At 33.3% G+C, this 24,287-nt stretch overlaps 1 protein-coding gene across 2 annotated transcripts; it reads right to left on the reverse strand.

The window, feature by feature from the left end:
* Nucleotides 1-1,302: 1,302 nt before the first annotated feature.
* LOC105134082 (CHD3-type chromatin-remodeling factor PICKLE) lies at nucleotides 1,303-18,753 on the reverse strand. 2 transcript variants are annotated; one of them, XM_011038351.1, is made up of 31 exons: nucleotides 18,637-18,753; nucleotides 18,143-18,292; nucleotides 16,657-16,794; nucleotides 16,411-16,565; nucleotides 15,971-16,132; nucleotides 14,704-14,945; nucleotides 14,489-14,584; nucleotides 14,259-14,395; nucleotides 13,974-14,186; nucleotides 13,791-13,898; nucleotides 12,982-13,032; nucleotides 12,771-12,870; nucleotides 11,749-11,891; nucleotides 11,551-11,654; nucleotides 10,969-11,107; nucleotides 10,677-10,846; nucleotides 10,223-10,289; nucleotides 10,016-10,138; nucleotides 9,474-9,583; nucleotides 9,306-9,387; nucleotides 7,265-7,462; nucleotides 6,368-6,533; nucleotides 6,182-6,287; nucleotides 6,007-6,081; nucleotides 5,486-5,547; nucleotides 5,312-5,388; nucleotides 4,906-5,036; nucleotides 3,253-3,634; nucleotides 2,506-2,641; nucleotides 2,220-2,293; nucleotides 1,303-2,029 (listed from the first exon to the last, which is right to left on the reverse strand). In XM_011038351.1, exons 2-31 carry the CDS (start codon nucleotides 18,287-18,289, stop codon nucleotides 1,529-1,531), a joined length of 4,395 nt encoding a protein of 1,464 aa, XP_011036653.1. In that variant the 5' UTR covers nucleotides 18,290-18,292; nucleotides 18,637-18,753; the 3' UTR covers nucleotides 1,303-1,528. The 2 variants fall into 2 exon arrangements, with proteins under 2 accessions (XP_011036653.1, XP_011036654.1); XM_011038352.1 differs by lacking the exons at nucleotides 18,143-18,292; nucleotides 18,637-18,753 and adding an exon at nucleotides 17,719-17,850.
* Nucleotides 18,754-24,287: the final 5,534 nt, after the last annotated feature.

A 24,287-nucleotide genomic window follows, 5' to 3' on the forward strand; every position in this document is an offset into this window, starting at 1 on the left:
TAATTTTATTAATTAAACCAATCTAAATTTTAAGTAAATTTCCAAACCTATTAATTCTTCAATTTCTATCGATTTACTCTCAAATCTAATAATTTCATCTTTAAATTTTAAATATGTTATTTTACCCCATTTTCAAATATATTTTTAATCATTGATTTTGTATTATTTATTCAAAAAATTGGGTTATAACAAATTTCATTGATCATTCTATCAGTAAAAATATCACGTCTCGTACAATTTATCTTTTTGAATGTCATTATAATACTTTTTATTATTTCTTCAGTATACATGAAGAAAATTATTTTGTTGGTGTTTATCGATGAATACAAGAATAAAAAATTATGTCGGTAAAGGTAATTATAATATACCAGTACTTTTTTTTATTGTTATTTTTATTTATATTTGTTAATTTTTTGATATTTTAACCAAAAAAAATCTATAGCATAATGAGTGCTTAGTGAGTAGCGAGATTATATGTATAGGTGTAGGAATCTCAAAGGTTGGCGCATCATTCTTTAAGCAAAAAGAGAACCTTGCAGAATTGCTGCTTGTTTGGTCACTGCCTATTAGTCATATACCAAAATAGCGAAGGAGGAAAGATGTCGGCATTTGATGCCTTACCCCATCCTGTTGAGTCCCATTCCAAAGAATAATTGCAGGAAATCAAGCAATAACGATATCAATACTCAGCGAAACCCTTTCTTCTCATAAAAGTTAATTCTCAAATCTTTTTTAGTACTCTTCTTGTGAAAGAAGACCGTCTGCAATTCTTCTTCCTAGCCTATTTTAAAGAAGGTTAGCATTGATTTCTTGATCGGATACCAGACCCAGAGTTATTATTTACACACTTATATAATAATCATAAATGATAAAAGATAGCTTAAATTATTGAGAGAAGATAGCTTAAATTATTGAGAGATTGAGCTTTAACTTATATTTTAGTTTAATTTATATGAATTTTAATTGAAATTTATTAATTAAATTTAATTATTATTAGGTATTTTATTTAATAAATCATAAATTCAATTGCTTATTTTAATTAAGGTTTTTGATGAATTTGAATAAAAAAAATCGTAAAGTTGCGAGTGTTTTCCAACCCCTAATCTTCTTTTCTATGCCCTTTTCTTCTATTTCTTTGTTTTTAATTTTAATTCTTAGCTTCTTTCTCTAAAACTTATTTATTTCCTGCTTTAATTCGTTTTGTTTATTATTTGCATCACTTCTTTCGTAGAAAAGTTGATCTCCATTCGAGATTGGAACTAGACTTGCTGTGAGAAGTCCGATTCGAACTAGAGTTTCAACTGGTTTGAAGCCGGAAAGAAACCCAATTATTATTAACAGTTGCATCAAATCCCTAAGAATGAAACAGCAATACCTTGCATCACCTTTGAGTGAGTTGAAGCTGTAGCAAAGAAGTGTTATGCATTAAGAAAAGGAACATGAAAAGGTTACAGGTATTCCATTTGTCTGCATCAATCCAAAACGATCATCCCCGAGTCCCATTTCTGTGGTTTCATTTGGTACAGCATCAGTGTTGGGTGTCATTTTCATTATGCATATCGACCATTCCCACATCCTTTTCAGTTGTCCCTGGTGAACAAGTTGGTTCTTTTGGAGGAGTAACTGGGCATGCAGAAGGTGGAGAATCACTAGGAGATTTACTTGTTTCTTTAACTAGTTCTTCGTTTGATAATGCAATGGTTCCTTGCAATTTTGGCTCTGTTGTTGCAGCTTTCATCTTGACAACTTCGGTAGCAGCAGTGGTGTCGTCATTCTCCTTCAGCTGGTCAGATGGTGAATGGAAATCTGCCTGACTGCTCTGTGATTCAGCTTGGACATGTTTGCTTGAACCAAGAGTAGCCTGTTCTGAAGTAGAAGATTTCTGTTGTGAAGGAGAGAGAAATTGATTTATCTGTTCACAAATCGTCTCTAATGGCTGAAGATCCTGTCTCAACTTGAGACTTGCAGGTTGGTTGGTCAAGGATATCTGAATTGATTCATGAACGTTTTGCTCCAACACCATGCACATCTGCCGGGATAATCAGAAAAAAACATCTCGTTAAATCCTCACATGCCTTTGGCTCATCCACTACCCGGTCCTTGTATGTGTGTTGTTTGTCCAATTTTCATACCAAGTGTTTCCTATATGATACATGATACAAATCCCCATCCATTGAACCTTACAAGGAGAATTCCAAATGAAATAGCAGAAGATTTACCTTGTTATAAAGCTGAGGTAATGCCAATCTATCGGGATTGTCATCACACGCAGTTGCTGAAATTTCTTCTGATGCTGCATAGAGAGAGAATGTTGATCATCCATAAAAGTTTTGATAATTAATCAGGATATGTTTATATAATATCATTCAAATGTTTTGCCACTCCATCCTGTATTAATAGTAATTAATAATGAACTCCCCATCACAAATCTCTCAATTTCTTTTTTCAGCAATCCCTAATTTGGTAATCTGCAGGCTATAATTAATAAAGAAACAATGAACTTACCAATTGATTCCATTCGAGGCAACTGGTCAATCATTTGAGCACTAATCTCTATGGAGCCTGAACTTGATCTGTCAGCCGCCATTGTTTCACAATCAGCCTCTTCATTTGTAATCTCATTTGCTTTTATATCACCACCCTGAGACAAACAAGGGGGTAAAGGAACTTGTGGGTCTAGAATCAACTCAAGTAGCATATCATTACAAGCACCAACCACACACTCTGCTTTACTATATGCTCATCCTCATGAATCTGCTACAGAATGAATATCTAATGTCCTATAACAAACAAGAGTGCAAGGATTTTGACTAGCTCTAAATATGTGAGGGCACAAGGATTTTGACTAGCTCTAAAGATGTGAGGGCATGAATCGAGCCATAGGATTTCCACAAATCAGCCAAAATTCACGGAAAGAAAAAGCAGTGATGAAAAGGAAAGAAGAAGATTCCACATGTCATCAATACTGTTGCTAAGCGTTGCACATTCTATAGAAAAATTACCGCCTAAATCTAACTGGTAACAGTAGATTACGCATGCCCAGCAGTGGTCCTCCTCAAAACCAAACTCTCGTTAGAGTTAAGGTGTTCTAGATTGTAAGTTGGGTATTCTTTTTCCTAGTATATGAAATGTTGCAACTTGGATTTCCTCATAATTGCTTGAATCAGAAATGTTACTCTTTCAAATTTAAAGCTATCTTAAAATGCTAAAATAGTAATAGTACAGGCAATATAGAAAATGATAATCACTTACAAAGTATTCTCTCTGATACTCTGCATAGAGTCCTCTCTCCAAAAGAAGCACTCTTTTCTTAATGAACTCTACCTGTCGTCTCTGCATATCTCTAAAATGAAATAAGATAGTTGAGTCTTGATATAACTGTGCTTGATTTGCAACATCAGTTGTTCCATGAGCAACATCAGCTGCTGCTACATTTCCAGTACCATTTGCTTGTGTCTGGGTGCTAGGAGCTTCTGCATTATCCATGTTAGAAGTAGAACCGTTTTGTGCTTGAGAAGCAGCTTGTCCAAGGACAGGTAGTCTTATAAAAGGAAGATTCAACTCTTTACAAATAATTTCTTGAACCTTTAAGTCCTTGTCATCAACAATAGCTTGCCATCTTCCATATCCATGCCTAGAATTTTAAAATTAATCATGAGCAGAAACGATCTTCATAAATGAATTAAGAATATACCAAGCATGCAAATCTGGTTCAAATAATAGAGAAAAAACACTTGTGTTTTCAACTTAGTGAAGCATCTTTGCATTCATTCCCAAAGCTAAGTGAGAACACCTACTTTAGGAGGAATGGGGTTTTTTTGGCACATTGTTTATGGATTAGGCAGCTTTATTTTTATATACCTATCATGAGATGTTTGATGTGAAGCATATTGCGATAGTGAAGCATATTTCTATGAATCCATACAAATTTAAGGATCAAATTACACCAGGTGCATAGCCTAAGCTCTTTCCCATGCCGGATCTGCACCAAACATTCATATTTTTTATATAATTTAGTAGCTCTGACGGAGGGAGTTTTGAATATTTAACTTTCAACCTCCTCTTTATATAAGCAAAACATGGATACAAATCAGGATGTACCTCAAGCACCAAAATCGTATGCATCACTCTCCTCAAGGTCAAGTCTATTGAAGATGAGGAGCAGCATATCCTATGCAAGTGATTGGATTTTATTATTCTTTTCTAAAAATCCAACTTATATTTCCATAAGCAGCAATACATAAAATATTTAATTCCAAGATCTGGACAGGATGGGCAGCACATAAACTCCAATCAACTTGACGTTTGATGAGAGTGGTGGTGGAACACTGCTAAATGTAGGTAAGGCATTGTCTATGATGCAATCTGTTAGCTACCACAAAAACTCACATATTGAGAATGAATACTAATTCATTCAACCTTTGAAGCAATGTCCCAAGCATAATATTCTAGCAAGATATCCTTAAAACCCCAATGGTGAATCCTGTAATAATTGTTGGATCATAATGAGACATAGGAAAGCTGCATTTTTTACATATTGAAGACTATGGCAAGACCAATCCATTTCAAAAACATATTCAACTGACCTGAGCACATCTGATCAAATCTATTCTGAAACATACAAGGCAACTAGAATGCAAGTGGAAGTCCTAAAATGGGCTGGACAATGTTCAGCCTATCCCCTAGTCAAATCTTTAATTTGTATAAAGAATTTAAGTCCTAGTGCGTGCACACTCACATGCATTGGGAGATAGAGCACTTAAGAGAGAAGCAAACTCAAACCAAGTTAACAAAGCCTCAGCACAAAACTAGTTGAGGCGTAGCTATTTAGAGGCAAATACAGGCGAAATACAAAAAATATGCATCATATAAAAATTAACAGATAAAAGTAATGAGAAGGCATACTTCAATACCGCATGAAGTAACAAAGAATCATGCTCTTGTTTCCAAAATTTTCCACTCTTCAGGCCTGGGTAGCGCGCCATAATGTCATCTGAGTAAAGGAGGCTGCCTGGGTTCTCTGATGCAAACCTTGCCTATCATTCCCAAAAACACATAAAAAGCATTGAATCATTGAATCATTCGACCAATGGAAGTAACATGCTTGGGTATAATTCCTTTGTTCTTATCTTAGCACATGCATAAGGAAAGCGCACACAAGGAAAGCACTCATGTCATGCCTTTTCTGCTTTGAGCACCTTTGAAAAGGCAGGCCCAAAAGGGGGAAGGGAGGAAAGGGGAGACCAGATACAAAGAGTAAAAAGAACAGAAGGAAAATTGAAGAACCAAGAATTCCAACTTGCAGACTCACCTTATCCCTTATCAAAAGCAGGACAGCAATCCTAATAAGTACATCTTGTATTCTAAGACCCTCTTTAGGAACACCATCTACAATCAAGATCACAGATGGTGAACAAAACAAACAAAGCATATTTACAGTGCATAAAATACTCAAAATAAAAGCCTCTGTGTGAAGATCAATCACCTGAAAAATTAGGTGAGTCCGTTAGATCTTCCGCTATGTGCGTCAAGAATAATCTTCCATAACTGAAATCAAGGGGTGAAAATACCATTTATGAAAACACAATAAACTTGGACATAAAGTATTAAAGTTGGCCCAAAATAATAATAATAATAATAATACAATTGGCTAGAACTCTTTTAGCACTTGCAAATATGTGAGAAACAATAGTGGATTGACAAGATCGATCTCTAATATGTATATATAGTAATAGCAAACTCTTGAGCTTCCTTGATTTGCATGAAATTGAAGAAAATACATACTTGATAGTTTCCAAAAAAAATCTATTCTTTTTGCCTTGAAACTAAACAAGTGTATCTTCTAGCAACTACAAGTGCATGCATACAAATGTCATCCAATCCAAACCAAAAAAATAAAATGCGATAAGAATGCAAGATGTGAGTCATGTGGCAAAGATGATGCTATTATTAAAGTTTTCGAACATTAGGTTGCTATAAATAAAAGGTAAAGCTGATGTTCAATACTTTTCTACTTCTTCATATGTCTTCTGTTTCAAACGAGGGGCAAACTCCTTCCAGTCATAGTCTCCGACCCCATACCTGCAATATAAAATTTATTTGGAAAAGCCAGTGCAGATGCATTTTAAAAATTTCATAACCCCAGGAACAAAATTCTTCTTTTCTTAAGGTGGGAATTAACCTCATCAAAATTTGTACAAATGCAGCCCTCTGATTTTGATTAAAACCCAATACTCTAAATGATCTGCCTTCACCTTCCATCAGAGGAATTGGCTCCATATTATCCACTGCAAACAACATCAGTATAACATCAATTTCTTATCAGTGAATCATTAGAAACAAACCAGGAAGGAAAAACAAACACTACCTCGACTCTTCTTCTTATAAGGCCTTTTTAATGTCTGAATTCCAGATGTCTGAATTCCAGATGAAGTTGTTTCACCATCAGTCAACTCAGCTTCATAGTTATCATCCTCGCCATCAGAGCTTACATCTTCCAGACCAGCAAGGTCATCTTCTTCAACAGAGACCATCTGAATCAGTTGAAAACAAACCAGTTAATCTCATTTCCAAACTCTCAAAAATAAAAGTGCTCTATACTATTCAAAGATGCCAAAACATATGAACTAGTTAACATTTTTAAGCCTACAAACACTTCTTTATCAAAATTGACTACAGAAGGTCTAAATAACAAATCACTTTTCATCATCTTCAAAAGAAGAACTATCTTACAGCCTAATTGGAAAATAGGATATGGGGTTGATGTCAACTCAGTTCTATTTTGAAACTTAATTCTAGCGCTTGGGAGGCTGGATTTGTTAAAACATTTATTTCTACACCCGAATAACATTTGCATTCTGACCCAAAAGAATCAGATACTTTTGCATGGATGGGTCCCACACCATGCCGCGGTTATATTTCCTTCAAAAAGAGTCCTCTTTTTTTTCTTTTTCTTTTTGTTTGCAATTTCACCCTTATGCCCTTCACTGTTAACGGGGGAAAAAAGAGAACATGCAAACAGGAAATCTTGAACTATCCACTTAAAGACAAAAGTCACTTGAAGCAAATTCAATTCCACCTGAACAAGATTTATACCAAACACGTATGCTTTACTGTTAATTGATTTGAATTTAGTTTTTAACCAAATTGGTTTAAAACTGGCTGTAAGTGAAACATACAGTCTCATGCCAAGTAAATTTAACTCCTCAATGATAACAAGCAAATGTGCTTTCCAAAATATGGTAGAAAGAAAATACAATAATACCTGCTTACGGCTTCTCTTTCCTTTGCCCAAAGCATTAGACTCCTCGTTTTTGTGCACTTCATAACTGTCTTTTAGCAAGTCCTCCCAATAGTTTGTTCTTTCAGAATTGTTTATGGTAGATTTAGTTTCCATTGCTGCCTTCTGAGCTTCCTTCTCTGCTGCAGCCTCTGCTTCGTCAATATACTCAAAATTTGCAACCTAAAACATGCAAAAAAATGCTTTCCAATCAGAAACATTTCAGATACTTGTAAATCAGGAATCAGAATGAACAGAACACAGGAATAAAGAGCCTGCTCTGTTTTATGAATTACAGATACAATCTTCAATATATTATTTTTACACTGACTATTTTAAATAGAGCCAAATACTCAAACTATAAACAACACATGACACAAGTACTGTATCCAGGAATCACTGTACTCATGATCAAGAGTTCAGCCATCATTGACTTGATACAATTTCACCTATGACATACTGGAGATGAATTTGAAATGATGGATCGCTTTGCATTGGCATCATCATTTAGAGAGAGAATCTAGGAAAGATAAGATCTGCCACGAGGATTTAATTCTTATGCAGCCCCACTGTACCAAAAGACCTTTGCTTGCTCTCAATGATCTACCAAACTTTCTTAAATGAAACTAGAAAACATTCACAATATTCCTCTTGTATAATATCTATGTATATAAGAAACAACATTATCAAAACCTGCAGCCTTAGAAGACTAAACCCCATGGAAATAATTTGCACAATCATGAGCACTCCCAATATAGTTGAGACCTTGCTCACAAAGAACACCAAACTTCCTAAAAAGTCTTACGATAAAATTCTTAAGTAATGTAAATGCAGATTTGAAATTGAAACTCAATTCATTTGAAATCCACTAACCCCAAAAATCTAATTACGATTTTGACCACAGTAAGACAATTCCAGACACACAGGGTTGGTGGGGGGTTCTTCATCTGTATTGAAAGAAAGCAACAGGTCATAAATGTTTAACAAAGGTTTAGATTTTATTTTAATGACTACAATTCCAATTATTCATCCAATTTGGCAAGTGTTTAAACAGAAAGACAGCATATATGGTAAGAACAGGCCTTATGATAAGTATCACAGATATAACCCAAACAGAGCATCAGCAAAAAGGGAAATCATAAACAATGTATTTTCTAGACCACAATTTTAATCTTAATTGGCACTGGTCATTATAAGCATAACATAAGCTTTTCTTTGTTCTTTCTGAAGCTTGGTGCAGAGGCAACCCAGGTTCTTTGAGCATTCAGTGAGACCAAAAATCATGCTGACAGGTGGAACAACCATGAAAAATACTTGGGGTTCGCCACCAAGGGGTCATGGTGAGTTCAACCCTATAGTAACAGAAAATTTACTCAGAACAAGTTTGGTTTATGTTTCAAGAAACAGTAATCACAAGAGAATGCGCTAAATTTACTTATCAAGTTCAAAATGAAATTGTAGAAATCTTAATCACAACACTAATGAATAAGAGGCAAGTATATAAAGAGTCCAACAATCATGGTTGGACAACTAGAAAGGATAACTAGGTAAATGCTGGAAAACATAAAGTCGATGAAAAGGCATCCACAGAAGCTACATGAACTAGATAAATATTGAGAATTTCTCTGTAGGCAATGTAATATGGATAGTGGATTTTAACTAATCTGCCTACAATAGCTAAGACTAATAAAAAACAACATGGAATGTGGTGAGGAAGATGAAACACTGGATGCAAAATTTACTTCCCTTGCATTATGCATCCATCACACAGACTAGGCCAGTCCACAGTTTTTCTTCCAACAGGCAATCACAGTTTTCATCTTTTAATGCCATCAATCAGAAGTGTAAGATAACATGTGTGCAATAAAACTGTCTACAGTCTACATGGAAAAGGAAAAACAATTGCTACAAAGAGCAGGCTTATTCTATGGCAGTTACAGTGGAAGATTGAGTACTATAGAAAATCACCAAAAAGGCACCTCAACAGATAACAGAAAAAGACACTATAGTACTAAAAAGAAAAAACCTTAAACGCCTTTAAAAATCCATCTTCCTCTTCATCACCCAATGACGTTTCTTCATCTCCAATTTGTTCACGGTCAAGTAATCTATTGAAGAAACAACATAGACTACAACTTTTAGCAAACAATTAAATTTATGAAGCACCAAGATACTAGCAGTCAAAAGTGTTTACCGATGTATAGCAGCATCGTCATAGTGAATTTGACGTGATTTTCCTGCTTCATCATTCTCATCAGCAAAAAGCTCCTTTGAACCATATCTTATGATGTCATCTAGCTCTTCCTAAAATAGAATCATAATCTTTTTAAGTTTTTTTTTCAAATTTTAAACCCACTTTCACAATATGAACACATATTTCTACAACTATCTTGTTTTAACTGCCCAGCTAATACGCCTACATAAAGAATCTTGCAAGCTGTACACCATAAACACAATAACCAGCATTTTCTAAAGAACTAACCACTTTAGCCAAGAAAAAGAAGAAGAAAAAATCTGCTGATGAGTATGCAGTGCTCTCAGCATAAGTTCAGCATAGATCATACCTGTTTAGTTTTTGCCCCTAAATCATACTACGATATTAATAATAGTTAAATTGTGACATCTCTGATCAGAAACTCTAATCATAACTTTCATTTAATTTAGCCCACACAAGCAACATAAGTCTACTTCTACACATACAACCAAAGGCCTTGACTAATGAAAAAAGATCATTACTTGGTTAATATTTTGCGCCTTCAGCCTCCCAACAACAAGGTGCTCTAAAACCATTTTCTTCTTAGTCATCTGCATCATCCGTTCCTCAATAGTTCCTCGGGTTATGAGCCTATAAATCATTACCTGCAACACCAAAGCAACACTTCAATGTAAAACAAACAAACAGCAACAGAAGTTATCTATGAAAACTTGAGAATAAATTTTAACCTTGTTGGTTTGCCCAAGTCTATGTGCCCTAGCCATTGCTTGGAGATCAGCATGAGGATTCCAATCACTGAAAAGCCAAGAATAATATGTCCAGTGAATTGAAACCAAAAAAGGAAAAAAGAAGCAGAAAATCATCACAACCCCACAGAAAAAATTGCAAATCTAGAACTTTTGAGTTTCAAAATCCCCAGCACTGGAAAAACAAAGTGATCTTTTAAAAACATAGCCATTAGAGATGTCAGTAAATTTAAATGAGCACAGTGATAGTGCCAACTTTTGACTTAGTCAAATTTTAAAAATTCATAAAACACCAGATCACAGTCACCTTATATTTTATTACCATCATACCACCCTTCAACCACATAACTACTACTCTACCGACATTTCCATAGCACCAGCTTTCTCATTATCACTTGAAAAGGGAATACTAAAGCAGAAAATAAAAACACTCAACCTATCATATATAATAACTGTATCAGCAGTTGCAAGATTTATTCCTAGTCCTCCAGCTCTAGTTGAGAGAAGAAAGCAAAATCTTGAAGAATTTTTGGCATTAAATCGATCTATGCGTATTTGTCTCTCAGCTCCACCAACCTTTCCATCTATCCGTTCATATGTCCATTTCTGACCACAGAAACAAAACAAATGATAAAATACTGGATCAAATTAGTGTATATCTGAACAACCTATCACTGCAGCAGCCAAATACAGATACAGGATGGATCATCATAAGAAGATGCTGATACCTTATGAGTGCAGTAATCTTCCAGTAGGTCCAGCATGTGCTGAAATTGTGAGTAAATGAGAACTCTATGTCCTTGTTCTTTAAGTCTCACCATCATTTTGTGCAACAGTTGCAATTTCCCAGAAGTTTCCACGAGCTGCCTGCCACAAAATAAAACAAGAACAAGAAGCACAAAATAAATCGGGAAATAATATAAAGTACTTTGAAAAGAGTCTTCATACACACTGAAACAACGGAGAACAGAATCATATTGCAACAAGAACAAACATAGGAAGCCAAAACTGAAATGAAACATCAGAAGAACAATCCACTGCCTCTCAAGCAAATAACACAGGCTGAGAATAGGCAAAGAAGATAAAAATATAAGATAAGAACATGTCCTATCATAATGCCAAGGTACCACATGCATAACTGGACACATAATGTGTAAATGCACATGTGAATGCAATTGCACAAGCACAAAAATAGTATGAATATGTAGAATTAAATTAAGCACTTGAACGATTCATTTCATGTGTAAATGCACATGTGAATGAAATTGCAAAAACACCAAAGAACAAGTACGTAGAATAAAACTGAGTACTTGAAAGATTCATTGGTGTCTTCTATATCTGGTTCCACTCCTTCTAACATATAAGGATGACAACAGAGTTTGCGCAATTCCATAACCACATTGATAAGAGAAATCTGGTCAAGGAAGATCCAGGGAAAATAACATGTTAGGTTGAAATACACTAAATTAGTTAAAGTATCTTTATTTCTCTACAATAATAAATTGCACCTGTGCACCGCCACGTCGAGTCAGTATTTGATAGTTACGAGTCAGAATGGCCTTGTAATATTCCTTCTGCTTACTACTTAGTTCAACACGTAGAATGAGTTCCTTCTTTGGAGGTAGCTCCTTCATGACATCCTTCTTCACCCCTATAAGAGCATCACAAATTTGCATCCCATTCTCATAAATACTAAAATTTTAAAGAAGAGGGAATGAAAGCCATCTTTTGCTACAGAAACCATAGCTGCAACAGGCCACAAAAGAGAGAGCTAGAGAGAAAGGGAGAGAGCCCTTAAAATTGCATATTTAACAATTAAAAGAAAAAAAGAAAAGCTAATGGAGCAAATAAAATAGACAGGGAATACCTATTTCATGGAAAATAACTCGTAACCCAACTTGTCATAATATTTCTACTACAAGAAAAGTTTTTCCTAAGATCCTTCATTCATTACTTTTACATTTGTGTTCCTTTTCTTGCAAAAGGAAACAGGGTGAAACCATATGTGATTCAGAATATGGGACAAAACAAATAAAAAAAAAAGAAGTGAGGGTACTAGCAAAAATCAAATCGAATCTGTAAACTCAGCCCCTTAAAAGAAATGTGGAAAAATTTGTCGCTTCAATTGCCGAGGAAAAACAAAAACCAAGTAACTGTAATATGCTGACAAGTGACAAAAGAAATGAGCGATGATTACCAGGAGACATGTTTTTCAGATGGTTCCTGTGTTATGAATAACAATCTATATATTAGTTCATGATGGGAAAACTCCAAAAAGAACTGTTTGAGAAAGTAAGACCCCAAGAGAAATCAAATGCTTAAACAGGACTATGGAGGCATCCACAAATAGTCTTATAACACTTCATTTGGCACCTTCATGTCCAAAGAAAAGGCAGAAAAGGTCCACGGTCAACATAAAAGACAAATAATAATAATCAATGCACCAAATATAAATCACATATATCAATAGCTCTGGAAATCCAATTAATCAAATGAAGTGCATGTCCGATGGAAAAGTTTGAGATTTTACTTCTAAGGAGATGGGGAGCCAACATTTTATGAAGTCTTGATATCTGCTCCTCTTGATTTATATCCTTAAACTCCTCTTGGAACTCTTCTAAACTCGCAAACTACAAAGATTAAACCAATATGAAGAAAAGGCTCTTTCAACTTATCAACAGGCTCTTATAACCTATCATGATCTAACTAAAATCATATGCAAAGCTGCACATTGGACTAACCTTCCCAGCATCAAGGAAATGCATGAGCATGAAAAGTTCATCCAGATTGTTCTGAGCACGAGTCAAATGAGTGCATAAGTTAGAAATTCAACAAACACATGTAAACAGTATTATTAAGTGGTACAAAATCCCATAAGGCAAAAGCAAGCAAAGAAAGCTAATTAGCTATTCATATAATGATGGGAGGGCACTGCATTTTACTTTCTATCCAGAGTTTGCAATCTAGATATTTGACTCTAAGCCAATACTGTGAAAATTAGCATGGCATGCATAAAGAACTTGCAATGCTGAAGCAATGAGATGATTAAAAGCATCATATTATAGATATGTGCAAATAAAAACTGAAGATAATGATAAGAATAAAGTGCAAACAAGAAGAAAGAAACTAAAACATGCATTCAAATTGTGTTGCAAAAGTGCTAATTGATTAGACAGACTAAATCTGCCTATCTGCCAGTGTTTAAATTCAGCAAGGTAACTTTACAACATGATAAAATCAGCAACAGATACTCCCTCAAATGCTCCAGTGGCAGAGCATCAAAACAAATGCATGTTAATCAAAAGAAAACTGAACAAGCCTTTCATACCCAGTCATTTTACTTAAAAAAAATACAAAACCAGTAGGAATCAAGAGAAGCATAAAGGCTTTTACATCATATAATAGGTTTACAAACATGGGCATACAATAAAGTTTTTTTATTTTTCAATTTTTTTCTGATGTTGGTATTTATTATATGCAAGCACTATTCTCTGGCAAAAAGCAATAATCTTAAGTCCATGTGATTCAATTGCATCATTAGAAAACAAACCTGAAGAGGAGTTCCAGTCAAAAGCACACGATGGTTACTATAGTACTGCTTCATCGAGAGAAACAATTTTGAGTCCTTATTTTTTAGACGATGACCTTCATCAACAATCTACAAGTAGATGTCAGTGTTGAGTAGCCATAACATGCAGGTGAGCAGTGTACTCGTTAAGTTGTAGAATGTTACCATGCACTCCCACTTTATTGGTTTCAGCGATGCTGTGTCTAAGTTAATCATCTCATAAGACGTTAGAAGCACATCAAATTTTATTCTATCTTGCTTTCTTTCAGTGACAACTTGACCAGATTTCTTTTTCTTGATCTTCTTGTGCTTCTTGGGGTAGTAAAATTCATATTCCCTAATGACAGCACGAGCTTGTGCAGAGCCAACATACATAACCTGTACAAGAGAAACTTCCACTCAGTATTCCTTACCAATGAGTAAGATAAGTAAAGAGTTCCGTGTACGTACAACATTCATTTGAGGCGCCCATGTTGCAAATTCACGTTCCCAGTTTCGCAATGTTGAAAGTGGAGCTACTACCAAATGATGAGAGATGCCTTCTTCAAAAAGAGATGCTAAAAATGCAATACTCTGTATAGTTTTCCCTGTAATCAAACAAAAATAGAAAAAACATGAATACAATGGGAAAAACAATGAAAAGCTATCAGTGCAAAAGCAAAAACACAAGCAAGACTCACCTAGGCCCATCTCATCAGCAAGTATTACATGTGTTTGTTTGGACCAAGAAAAACGTAAGAAGTTCAGCCCTTCTAGCTGATATGGATGCAATGAGCCTTCAATTACAAGAAAAGGAGCACTTGGGAATTAACAATAATCAAACCAAGTAAATATAACATGAACAGGCATGCTAGGTTTTCAAGACAGTAGAAAAACATCAGATGGAATGATGTACCTCCAGAAAGAAATTCAGGACTGTGTTCATACTGTTGAAATTCTTTTGATTTCTTCTTTGAATGAGTAGCATCTTGAAGGCTGCTCTTTTGCTTACTCGGTTTGTGAGACCTAGACTGAATTCTATTAAATCTTTCTATTTCAGGCTGGAATGTAGATACATCTGATTCAAATTCCCAATAACATTCATCATAAGGAAGTTCCTTGTACTTCACAAGATATTCCTTCTCACCCTCAACTCCCCTGAAGCATGCAACAGTGTCACATTCGTGAATCTTGTGACAGAATCAAACAATTTAAGAACAAAAGTAAAATAAAGAGAAGAAAAAAAGGCTAAAATAGCATATCTAAACAGCAAAGCACACCGGTATTATCAAGAAATGCAGCCCATGATAAGAGGCAACTGCATATTATAAATGGAAAATTTTCACTCTGATGCTTTATGCTTTTATCTAAAATTAATGATTTTAAAGTTCAAGAAATGGGATGCATATAAGAAATACCCCTTGTAAAGACAAAAGAACATTAAAAAAAATAATGCATAAAGCTATAGTAAAGAGGTTCCAAAATAGGATGATGGCAACAGGGAGAACAGATAGCCATGTAAGATGAGCATCCCTTCAAAATCCCAACTATTCTGCTGAACTACCCTACATCCAAGGAAAGATCCAAGGATTAAAAGCAACATCCCAACCCCCATTAAAATATAACAAAAGGTTGATATTCTTCAAGATGATATTTTTTATGTTATTCCTAAATGAACAGTTGTTTCTTATTTCTTCTAAAAATATTTTTCTCAGAATTCTTAACCCTTCATGTGTGAACAATTTTCTCCCTCTACCTCAAAAAATGAAAGCATCTGATCCACCAGTTTCATCCCTGAAAAGAAAATTTGTCTTTTCCCCAAAATAACTCAATCCTGGGCGGGTCTCTAACTACATTTAATCTTAGATATGAAATTGTTACTTGAACAGTAAGGATAATTCTTTCCAGCAACAAAATTCTGGTAAAAAACATGCATGTTAGTTATTGTATTAGCAAACTACTTGTCTGTTCGCATTTTCTCATATATAATTAGAGCATAGAAGGCACATACTTTTAATAGTGAACTCCACTCAATAGATTTCAAAATTCAACAAAAAACTTCATATAGCATTTCCCCATTTCATTGTTTGTAATCAGCCATAAGGAAAAACAATGCAGCATAAAATCAAAACTATCATATTTTGTGTGTGTGTTTGATGCATTAAAGTTTCAGATGAGTCAACCTGCAAGCAAGAATTCGATCAACAGTTGTCCATTCAGGTCGGATAGCAACAAAGTCATCCTCAGAGTTATTGTTCAATGCCATTTGACGATTGAAATTATTTACTTTAGTCTTCAGACGAGGATTTGACTTGAAAGCTTTTAGAAACTCTTTCTCAGGTACCCTGTAGGGAGTTGTGATGAACAGGAAACCAGAAAGGAAAAAAACCAGCTAACACATGAGGAAACGATGCCTAATAGGTAGGAAAAAGACAACATTGAACAAAAAAACAAGAGAACATCATACAAAGGTCGAAATGGATTGTGCTACAGCAACACCACAATATAAGGCATGTTAGCATGGCGGGGAACTTGAAAAGATTATAAAAGGGTTTGCAAAACTAACATATCATTTTACAAGCAATTGTTCTAACTGATAAAAAAACCAGATAAACAAAATTACCAAGTGCAATGTAGATAAGATAAGCCTTTCCACTTCACAAGATACTGTTTTACAAAAATTTGCTTTGAGCCTAGCTTAGAGGCATCACTTTCATCAGCTACGGTAGGGCGCATTTCACTGTCCAATAACTTATCAATATCATTCAGAGGGCTAACCTGCAGACAAAAGAATGGTAATTGTCTGCTTTGAAAAGCATAATGTTTTGTGAATTAAACAAGAGTACCCATGAGTTCCAAGGAATCATACACATTCAGGGCATCTCCAATTGCTAGGAAAAGGAGTTTTTAGAGGTGGAAGCAGACACTTGGAATGGTAAGCATAAGTGCAAGTTTCACAATTCAGAAGATTCTCACTCTCTCCGCAAGCTTGACAGGAATCCTCCTTCTGAATAAGAGGCAAGAAAGCAGAACATTAAAGAGACAAAGTTTATGAAATTTGCAACGCTAAGAAAGACAATCATGAGAGGACAACCAAATCACAGCATCTATGTTTACTGTAAACATGTGTGGGAGCATGGACATGAAAGATGTTTCAAAAAATCAGATATATATTCTGCCAAATGTTTAAAGCATTATTCTCCATCAGTTGTTTTGAAGCCTAAAGGCCTCAAGCAGCTAAACACCTAACCCATAATTTCTTCTCGCTCTTGTGCATTGTATTACATTGCACTATGTTCCACAAATATATCATTATTTTTTAATTCAATTTTTGGAAATATGCATTCATATTCTCAGCCATAGTAAACTAGTTTCCAGTTCCATCATCATAATCATTAAAGTTGAAGGATTAACATGACAACTGATGAAGGCTAGTTCAGTTAACCTGCAAAAAAAAATCCCAATGAAATCAAGAAAAAAGAACACCAAATACATGATTATAGAATGGAGTCCGCGAATCAATGAAGATCACCCACGAAAAGGCCCAAACAAGCTTACAATTTCATAAACCATCCCAAACCAGAAAAAAGAAAGGAGCAAAAAGCTGGTGGAAGTACGAAACTACTCAAACCCAAGAAGTTTTCAATTCTCAATTTTGACAGGCTGTGCTCCTCATCCACAAGAGAAAGGACACTGGTGAAAGTAATGCAGTGAAAAAACATCTCTAATAGAGGATGTACCTTAAAATAGAACCATCTAACTCAGAGCAACTCAGTCATGACCATGATTTCATCAGGGCAAGCACTAGATCATATATATATATACATATATATATAGAAACACTAATGGGAAAATCCATGTGACTAACAACAGCCACAGGACAACAAAATTGTATAATTTTTGCTTAATTATTTCCACAGAACATAGTTACCTCCACTCAGAAATCCCTCACCAAAGCCATCCCTTTATTTCCTCTGTTAACTAGCCCATGCATCTAAGGCAGCCTTAAAAACATCATCAAAACATCCTTAAGAATAACAACTCAGCCACAATCCCGATCCTTTTACATGATAATATCGAATAAAATTTCTTTTCGTGGGAATTAAACTTCTTCTCAGAATTCAAAACTAAATATAAAAAATAAAATGCACAGAATTCACCTTTAAACCATTAAAAAAATCCTTCAAAACACATCAAAATGTTTGAACCTCAACTATCTTAACTTCCAGATGAAACTATAAAACATCAAATTCGGTAATTGGCCTCGAAAAGAAAAGGGAAAAAAACAATTATCATTCAGCATTAAAGACAGTACACACTAACCTACGAAAGAAGTGAGAAGAAAAGAAACAAACCGCATCATCCCTGACAAATCTTTCAATTTTCTCTTGGGGTTTTTTAGCTTTCCCAGAAACAAAATCAGCATCTTCATCTGATTCATCTAAGTTATAAATTGGCCTCCTTTCTGATCTAACACGTAGCCTCTCCACTAAGCTACTCATTTCCTGCAACCAAAACAGAAAATACAAAGACATGGCATTATTAAACACCACAAACTCAAGAATCATAAACAAAACAAGGAAACCAAGAGTGCAAGAAACCAACATGACACATGCACCAATTCATGCAAGAACAAAATCAAGAACCACAAGAACAAAAACCCACTTGATAGAGAATTATCAAAATTAATCACCATTTCAATAATTAATGAGTTTCTGGGTCAGTAGTTATTGAAGTAAAGTGTGTATCTTTATGCGTGAGGTCTTTAAAAGCAAAGATGGAAAATGGGTTTTAAATCTTTTCAAGGAACTTCTGCCAAATAGAAGTTTAGAGTGAGAGAGAGAGTTACCGGAGAATCTGGAGCACCAACGTCGTAAAAATTGCTGCCTAGACCCAAAGAAACACCAAAACCGGAGTTTGGGCTAGACAGAGAAAACTAAAAAGACGGAGGCTTATAAGCGTCAATTATGCTGTCACCTAAGACAACGTTTTTCCTTGATGTTTTTTAAACATGAAGTACTGTTTATATAACAACCAAGGAGTTGCATTTAAGCCCAAAAAAATGAAAGATTAGTGTTAGTTAATTATAGGATTGCCCTTGGTGTGTGGGGAGGATTGGGTGGAATTAATAGGGTAAGATGGTCTTTATGAAGTATTGCAAGATTTTTTTATTTAGATATTGTTTGGAACTAGGGCATCAGTAAGATCAATGAAAAAAAATAAAGTTTATTGACGCCAATTTAGAAACTTAATGGGTTGAAAAATGATTTGTTTCTTTTCATGGATGGACTAAAATTATGTTTTCATGTTTGGTAATATGATGATGGGAGCTATATTCAAATCCAATTTAGCAAGGAATTAAGCAAATTAATTATAAGGAAGTTAATTGTTAATCCATTTTAAAAGTCAAGCATTAATCTAATTAGAATGTTCACAAAGGTTAAAATAAGCGTGAAGCTATAGCAAAATAATTGAAATATGTGAAAAAATAAAAATAAAGTTAAAAGGACAAGTCCTTAGTATAATAAATCGATTTTTTAGAGGGGTTAAATAGATAAAACCTTAACTATAATTAACCATAAGAATTAAATTTTACTTTTCAATAAATATGGAATAGCCATAATATTTTTATTTTGGTGATTTTATTTTTTTAAATGATTTTAGTATTTTCAATTCAAATAGTATTCAAAACCATATTACTAGATAAATAGAACAAAAATGAAGTTTATTAACACCAATTTAGAGATTTAATTAATCATAAAAGAATACCTCACTCTTCATGGTAAGAATATAAAACTTTGTTTTATATTTGTCAATAAATTAACTAGGGATTTATACTAGCATTAAATATAAGCTATTTTGCAGCAAAATAAACAAGGTTGAAAGAGATACATTAGATCAATTTAACATGTATAACTCTTCATCCTATTACATTGTTCTATTTTAAGAGGGGTAGCCATGGCTATATAATTAGGAAGCCCTTTATTTTTATATGCTAGAAATGAAAATCATAATAATTGAACTCTAACCTTACCTCACAAAAATAAATTACTATATGCACAATGTTTTTTTATTGGTGCCCCTTTAGAAAATTAACAATAAACAATATTTTTTATTTATTTATAGCAATAATACATGATTTGTTTTACAATTTTTTTATTGAATTAATGAGAATTATTGACTTTTAATATATTTTGAAAGATGAGTGTTTATTTAATTTTAATTTCTAGCAAGGGTTAAAAATCACCAACTTTACAGCTACAACCAACAATCATGTTTATTTATTTGTATTTTGACAGATTATTGCTTTTTATTTATCAAATTATCTTTATGTGTCTAGGGAGGAAGGGGTGGAATCAATAGCCTAAGAGGTATGTTTAAATTAGTGTTGTTTTTTTTTTTTAATTTATTTCAATAGCGTATTGATGAAATAATTAAATTGTGTTTCTATGATTTTTTTATTTTAAGATTTAAAATCATATCACTAGATAAGTGGAACAAAAATGAAGTTTGTTAACACCAATTAAGAGATTTAATTAATCATAAAAGAATTCATATTTGCCAATAAATTAATTGAAAATTTATATTAGCATTCAATGTAAGTTTTGCTGTAAAATACATGAGTCAAGTGTAAGGATTAAAAATCCTTTTTACAAGCCAAACATAACATAATTTTGAGGTTGAACGGGATATATTTTATCAACTTAACATTTATAGATATTCATCTTGTTATGTTATTTTGTGTTACGAGAGGTAAGAAATGTTTTAGAGCGATATTTACTCTAATTTAGATGGTGTCTAGAATAAGTTAATTAAAAAATAAGTGAAATATATAGGAAGTTTGTTTGATAATTTTTATTTTTTTTTTAGTTAATTGGGAGGCTTTAGATTGTGGGCTACATAATTGGGAATTCCTCTATTTTTATATGTTAGAACTAAAAATCATAATAATTGAAACCCTAACCTTGCCCCATAAAAATAAACTACTAAATACACAAAGTTTTTTTAATTAATGCTTCTTTAGAAACTTAACAATAAACAATTGCCTTTTATTTATGGCAATAATATATGATTTTAATTACTTTTTTTTTATTGAGTCAATAAGAATTATATGTTAATTTTTTAAGTGCATTAACTTATTCAAATCTTAAATCATAAGGTTAAAAACTTATTTATTCTATATTAGTTTTGTCTTATCAAATCCTCATAATTTGTGTTTGTTTAAAAGATGCGCCGCTTAAAAAAAAATGAAAGATATATTTTTTAGTAGATGTATTGCCTAACACATATCATAAATAAATAAACCATAAAATTGAAAAGCCTACTAATCACACGTGCGCTAGCACACACATAAGAAAATTAAAAGAACTTTAAAACATGTGGGAAAAATATTATAGCTTTCCCTAAAAAAAAATTTTTGTTAGTTATTATTATATTATTACTACAATGTAGCTATCTGTCCGGCTTTTCTTTTGAGTTTGGAAAGTATTTATTTTACAAAAACAAGATCATGATATTGATGTATTAAATAGTTTGAAAATTTGTAGAGTCTTTTCCTTCTCTCTGTAATTTGGTTATTTTTTCTTTTTTGTAGCTGAGGGGATTGTTGGATTTTCTGACATGCCATTAGCTTGAAAATAATAAAAGGAACATACCAAGAGATAATAAGCTTGCACAACTAATTTTCGCATCTTGTGAGCTGTATTCAGCAACAGATGGTGCATTTTCCCATATTTTTTTATGTTTTTAACGATTCTATTATTGAAAATAAATTTGTTTTGCTTTTTTTTTTAGTCTTGGAAAGTATTTGATTTGCACAAGCGAGATGACAGTGCATTAAATGCTTTGAAAATTTACCAGTGTCTTTTCTCTTTCTTTACAATTGAGTCTTTTCTTCTTCTCTGTAATTGAGAGAGTTGCTTTTTGTGCGGGCTTGAAAAGGCTTTGAATTTTCTGAAAGCGTTGTTCTATTGCTAATTGGCTTGGATTAAACATGTTAAGCAAGTGTTGACATTTGGTTTACTTGTTTATCATTACTTTTTTAATGTTGCTTGCTCTCTTTTCTACTATGTTGTGCGTTTTTTTTTTTAAGAATTGTTGTGTTTGGTTTGGTTCTTTTTGGGAATTATTTGGTTGGGGAAGCTTGGTTTGCTGTCATGTCAAGCCCTACATTGCTAATTTATAGAGTCAGACATGTCATTCTCTTCATTGGTTTTCCCAAGCTTAAACATCTTTTTTTTTTCTCTTGAAAATGCAAGTGCTCTTTGTTGCCGTTAGCTTTGTTTTTTTTTTTTTCAGCAACTTCTCTGATTGGTACGAGTTCTTTCCTTCCTTCCTTTTTTTTTTTATTTTCTTTGTTATTTTTCCACTTCATCTAGTTGTAAAGACTATTATTATGGGTGGCTTCTTAATTTTATTTTATTTGAAATCACGGGTTGTTTAACTTCTTTCCAATTGGTTTGAAAGGCTTGTTTCTTCCATTGCACTCAAGAGAGCACTTGGTTTCCAATAGCTTTTTGTTTGGCTCTTGGTGATCAAAATTACTAGGTTATTTCATTGTTCTTTATCTTTCTTTTTAGCTATTTTTTTAATGTTATCTTTTTTTTAGCGTATAAGTTGTTCATTTAGTTGCTAGTGATTGAAATTGTCTGCTTATTGCATTGCTCTTTGGTTTTCTTTTCATCTAGTGCTTTTAAAGTTAGTTTTTTTCTTCTTCTTTCTGGTTTTAATGTGCTCTCCATATGTTTTATAAGGTTGTCTTTTTTTCATTGCATCCTAGACAATATTGGATTTTGTTTGAGCCATTTTAGTTTAGTCTGCAAATAATTTACACTGCCAAGTTTATTTTTCACTTCTATTGAGTTTTTTTACTTTGTCTCAACATCGTTCTTTGCTGTATTTTTTATAACTATCATAATATCATTGAAGGATTGGTTTATTACCAGTGTTGTATTTATGACATTTTTGTTCATGCCTAGCTTGGCTACTATGTCAAGGAAAGTTAACAACATTTTTTTTTTATGGTTTTGTTATGTAAGGTTTTTACATGCTGAGGATGTTTGTTATTGGTGGTTTCATTGCTTTTCTTTTTGGTTGCTGCTGAAATCTGTCAAAAAAATAAACTGAGCAGCAACTTTCATGTTTCGGGTTTTTTCTATTATTTCATTGTTTTGTGTATATTTGGTTTCATGTGATGGATTAGCCTTATTGAATGGTCTTCAAAATATTTTATTTGCAAGTTCTTTTTTCTTTTCACCAATCTTAGTTATTGTTTTAAGGACAATTGACAACTTTTTATGGTAATGCTTTTGCTATATAGGCCTTTTACCTTCTAAAGTTATTTTTTACTGGTTGTTTCAATGTTGTTATGGTTTATTGTTATTGAAGTATGTTAGGAAAAGAATTAAAGCCAGCACCTTCCATGTTTCAGTTTTTCTCTACCGTTTTATGATTTTATATATGTTTAGTTTCTTGTGAAAAGCTTGTCTTGCTGGAAAGCCTTCATATTATTCTATTGGTAGGTTTTTGGCTTTATTGTTACTTGATCTCTTCTACTTTCTCTTGGGGTTGCTTGATCTTTTCATTGCCATTTTGTTTTCCTGTTTTAATAGTTTTTTTTTTTCTGTGATGCAATTATTCTTTTAGTTAGCCCTGTTATGTGTGCTTATTTTTGTCTTAAAGGGTATACATAGGTTGTATTTTGCAACTTCTTGATTTTTTAAACATGTTCATGCCTTTAAGGTTCATTCTCTTTTCTTTTCGTGCAATTCTCTACTATGTTTTTTTTTTATGTTTTTCTCTAGTTACAAGCTTTTCTTTGTTGGTTTATCATGTTATTATTAGGGTTGATTTCTCATACCAGCATTTAAATAATAATTTTTTTTTAGTGTTTCAATTTATAACTTGCATGATTTTTTCTTCAATTTCTTAAGTGCAGTTTTATGCTTTTGTAATATGATTGTTGAGAGGTAGATTTTGGAACAATTAGCTGGAATATTTTGTTTTCTTTTTACTGTGCATTGGTTCCTAGGTTCTTCATCATTTTTTTTTATTTCACCCATAGTTGCTTGTTGATTTGTTGTTGATTTTATGCATTAGCCTTTTTCCCATTTTTTTATTATTTATCATTGGTTTTTCTTGATCACTGTAGTTATTCATTTTCTCTATCAGATCATCTTTAAAGAGAGGACTTAGACTTCAAGGTTAGAACATGCCTTTGTTGCTTCTAAGATTGTGTTGTGAGAAATTATTGTATTCATATTGCTGTCTATATCTCAAATCATTGTGCATGGATGGGTTGAGAGGGCACTTTGTAGCGTTTTGCTTTCATAATACTTGATATGTGGCTTTTAACTTTTAGCATGTAGAAGCTATTGGCCAACTATTTGTTTAGGGCATGAGGCAGCTGTTATGACATGCAAATGTTGCAAAGATTTTATCTTGCCTAGAAAATATTAGTCGTTTCTTTTACCTAACACTAGATTTAGACTATTTATTAGA

This window comes from Populus euphratica, unplaced genomic scaffold, assembly GCF_000495115.2.
Source record: "Populus euphratica unplaced genomic scaffold, PopEup_1.0 scaffold40.1, whole genome shotgun sequence".
Taxonomy (NCBI): domain Eukaryota; kingdom Viridiplantae; phylum Streptophyta; class Magnoliopsida; order Malpighiales; family Salicaceae; genus Populus; species Populus euphratica.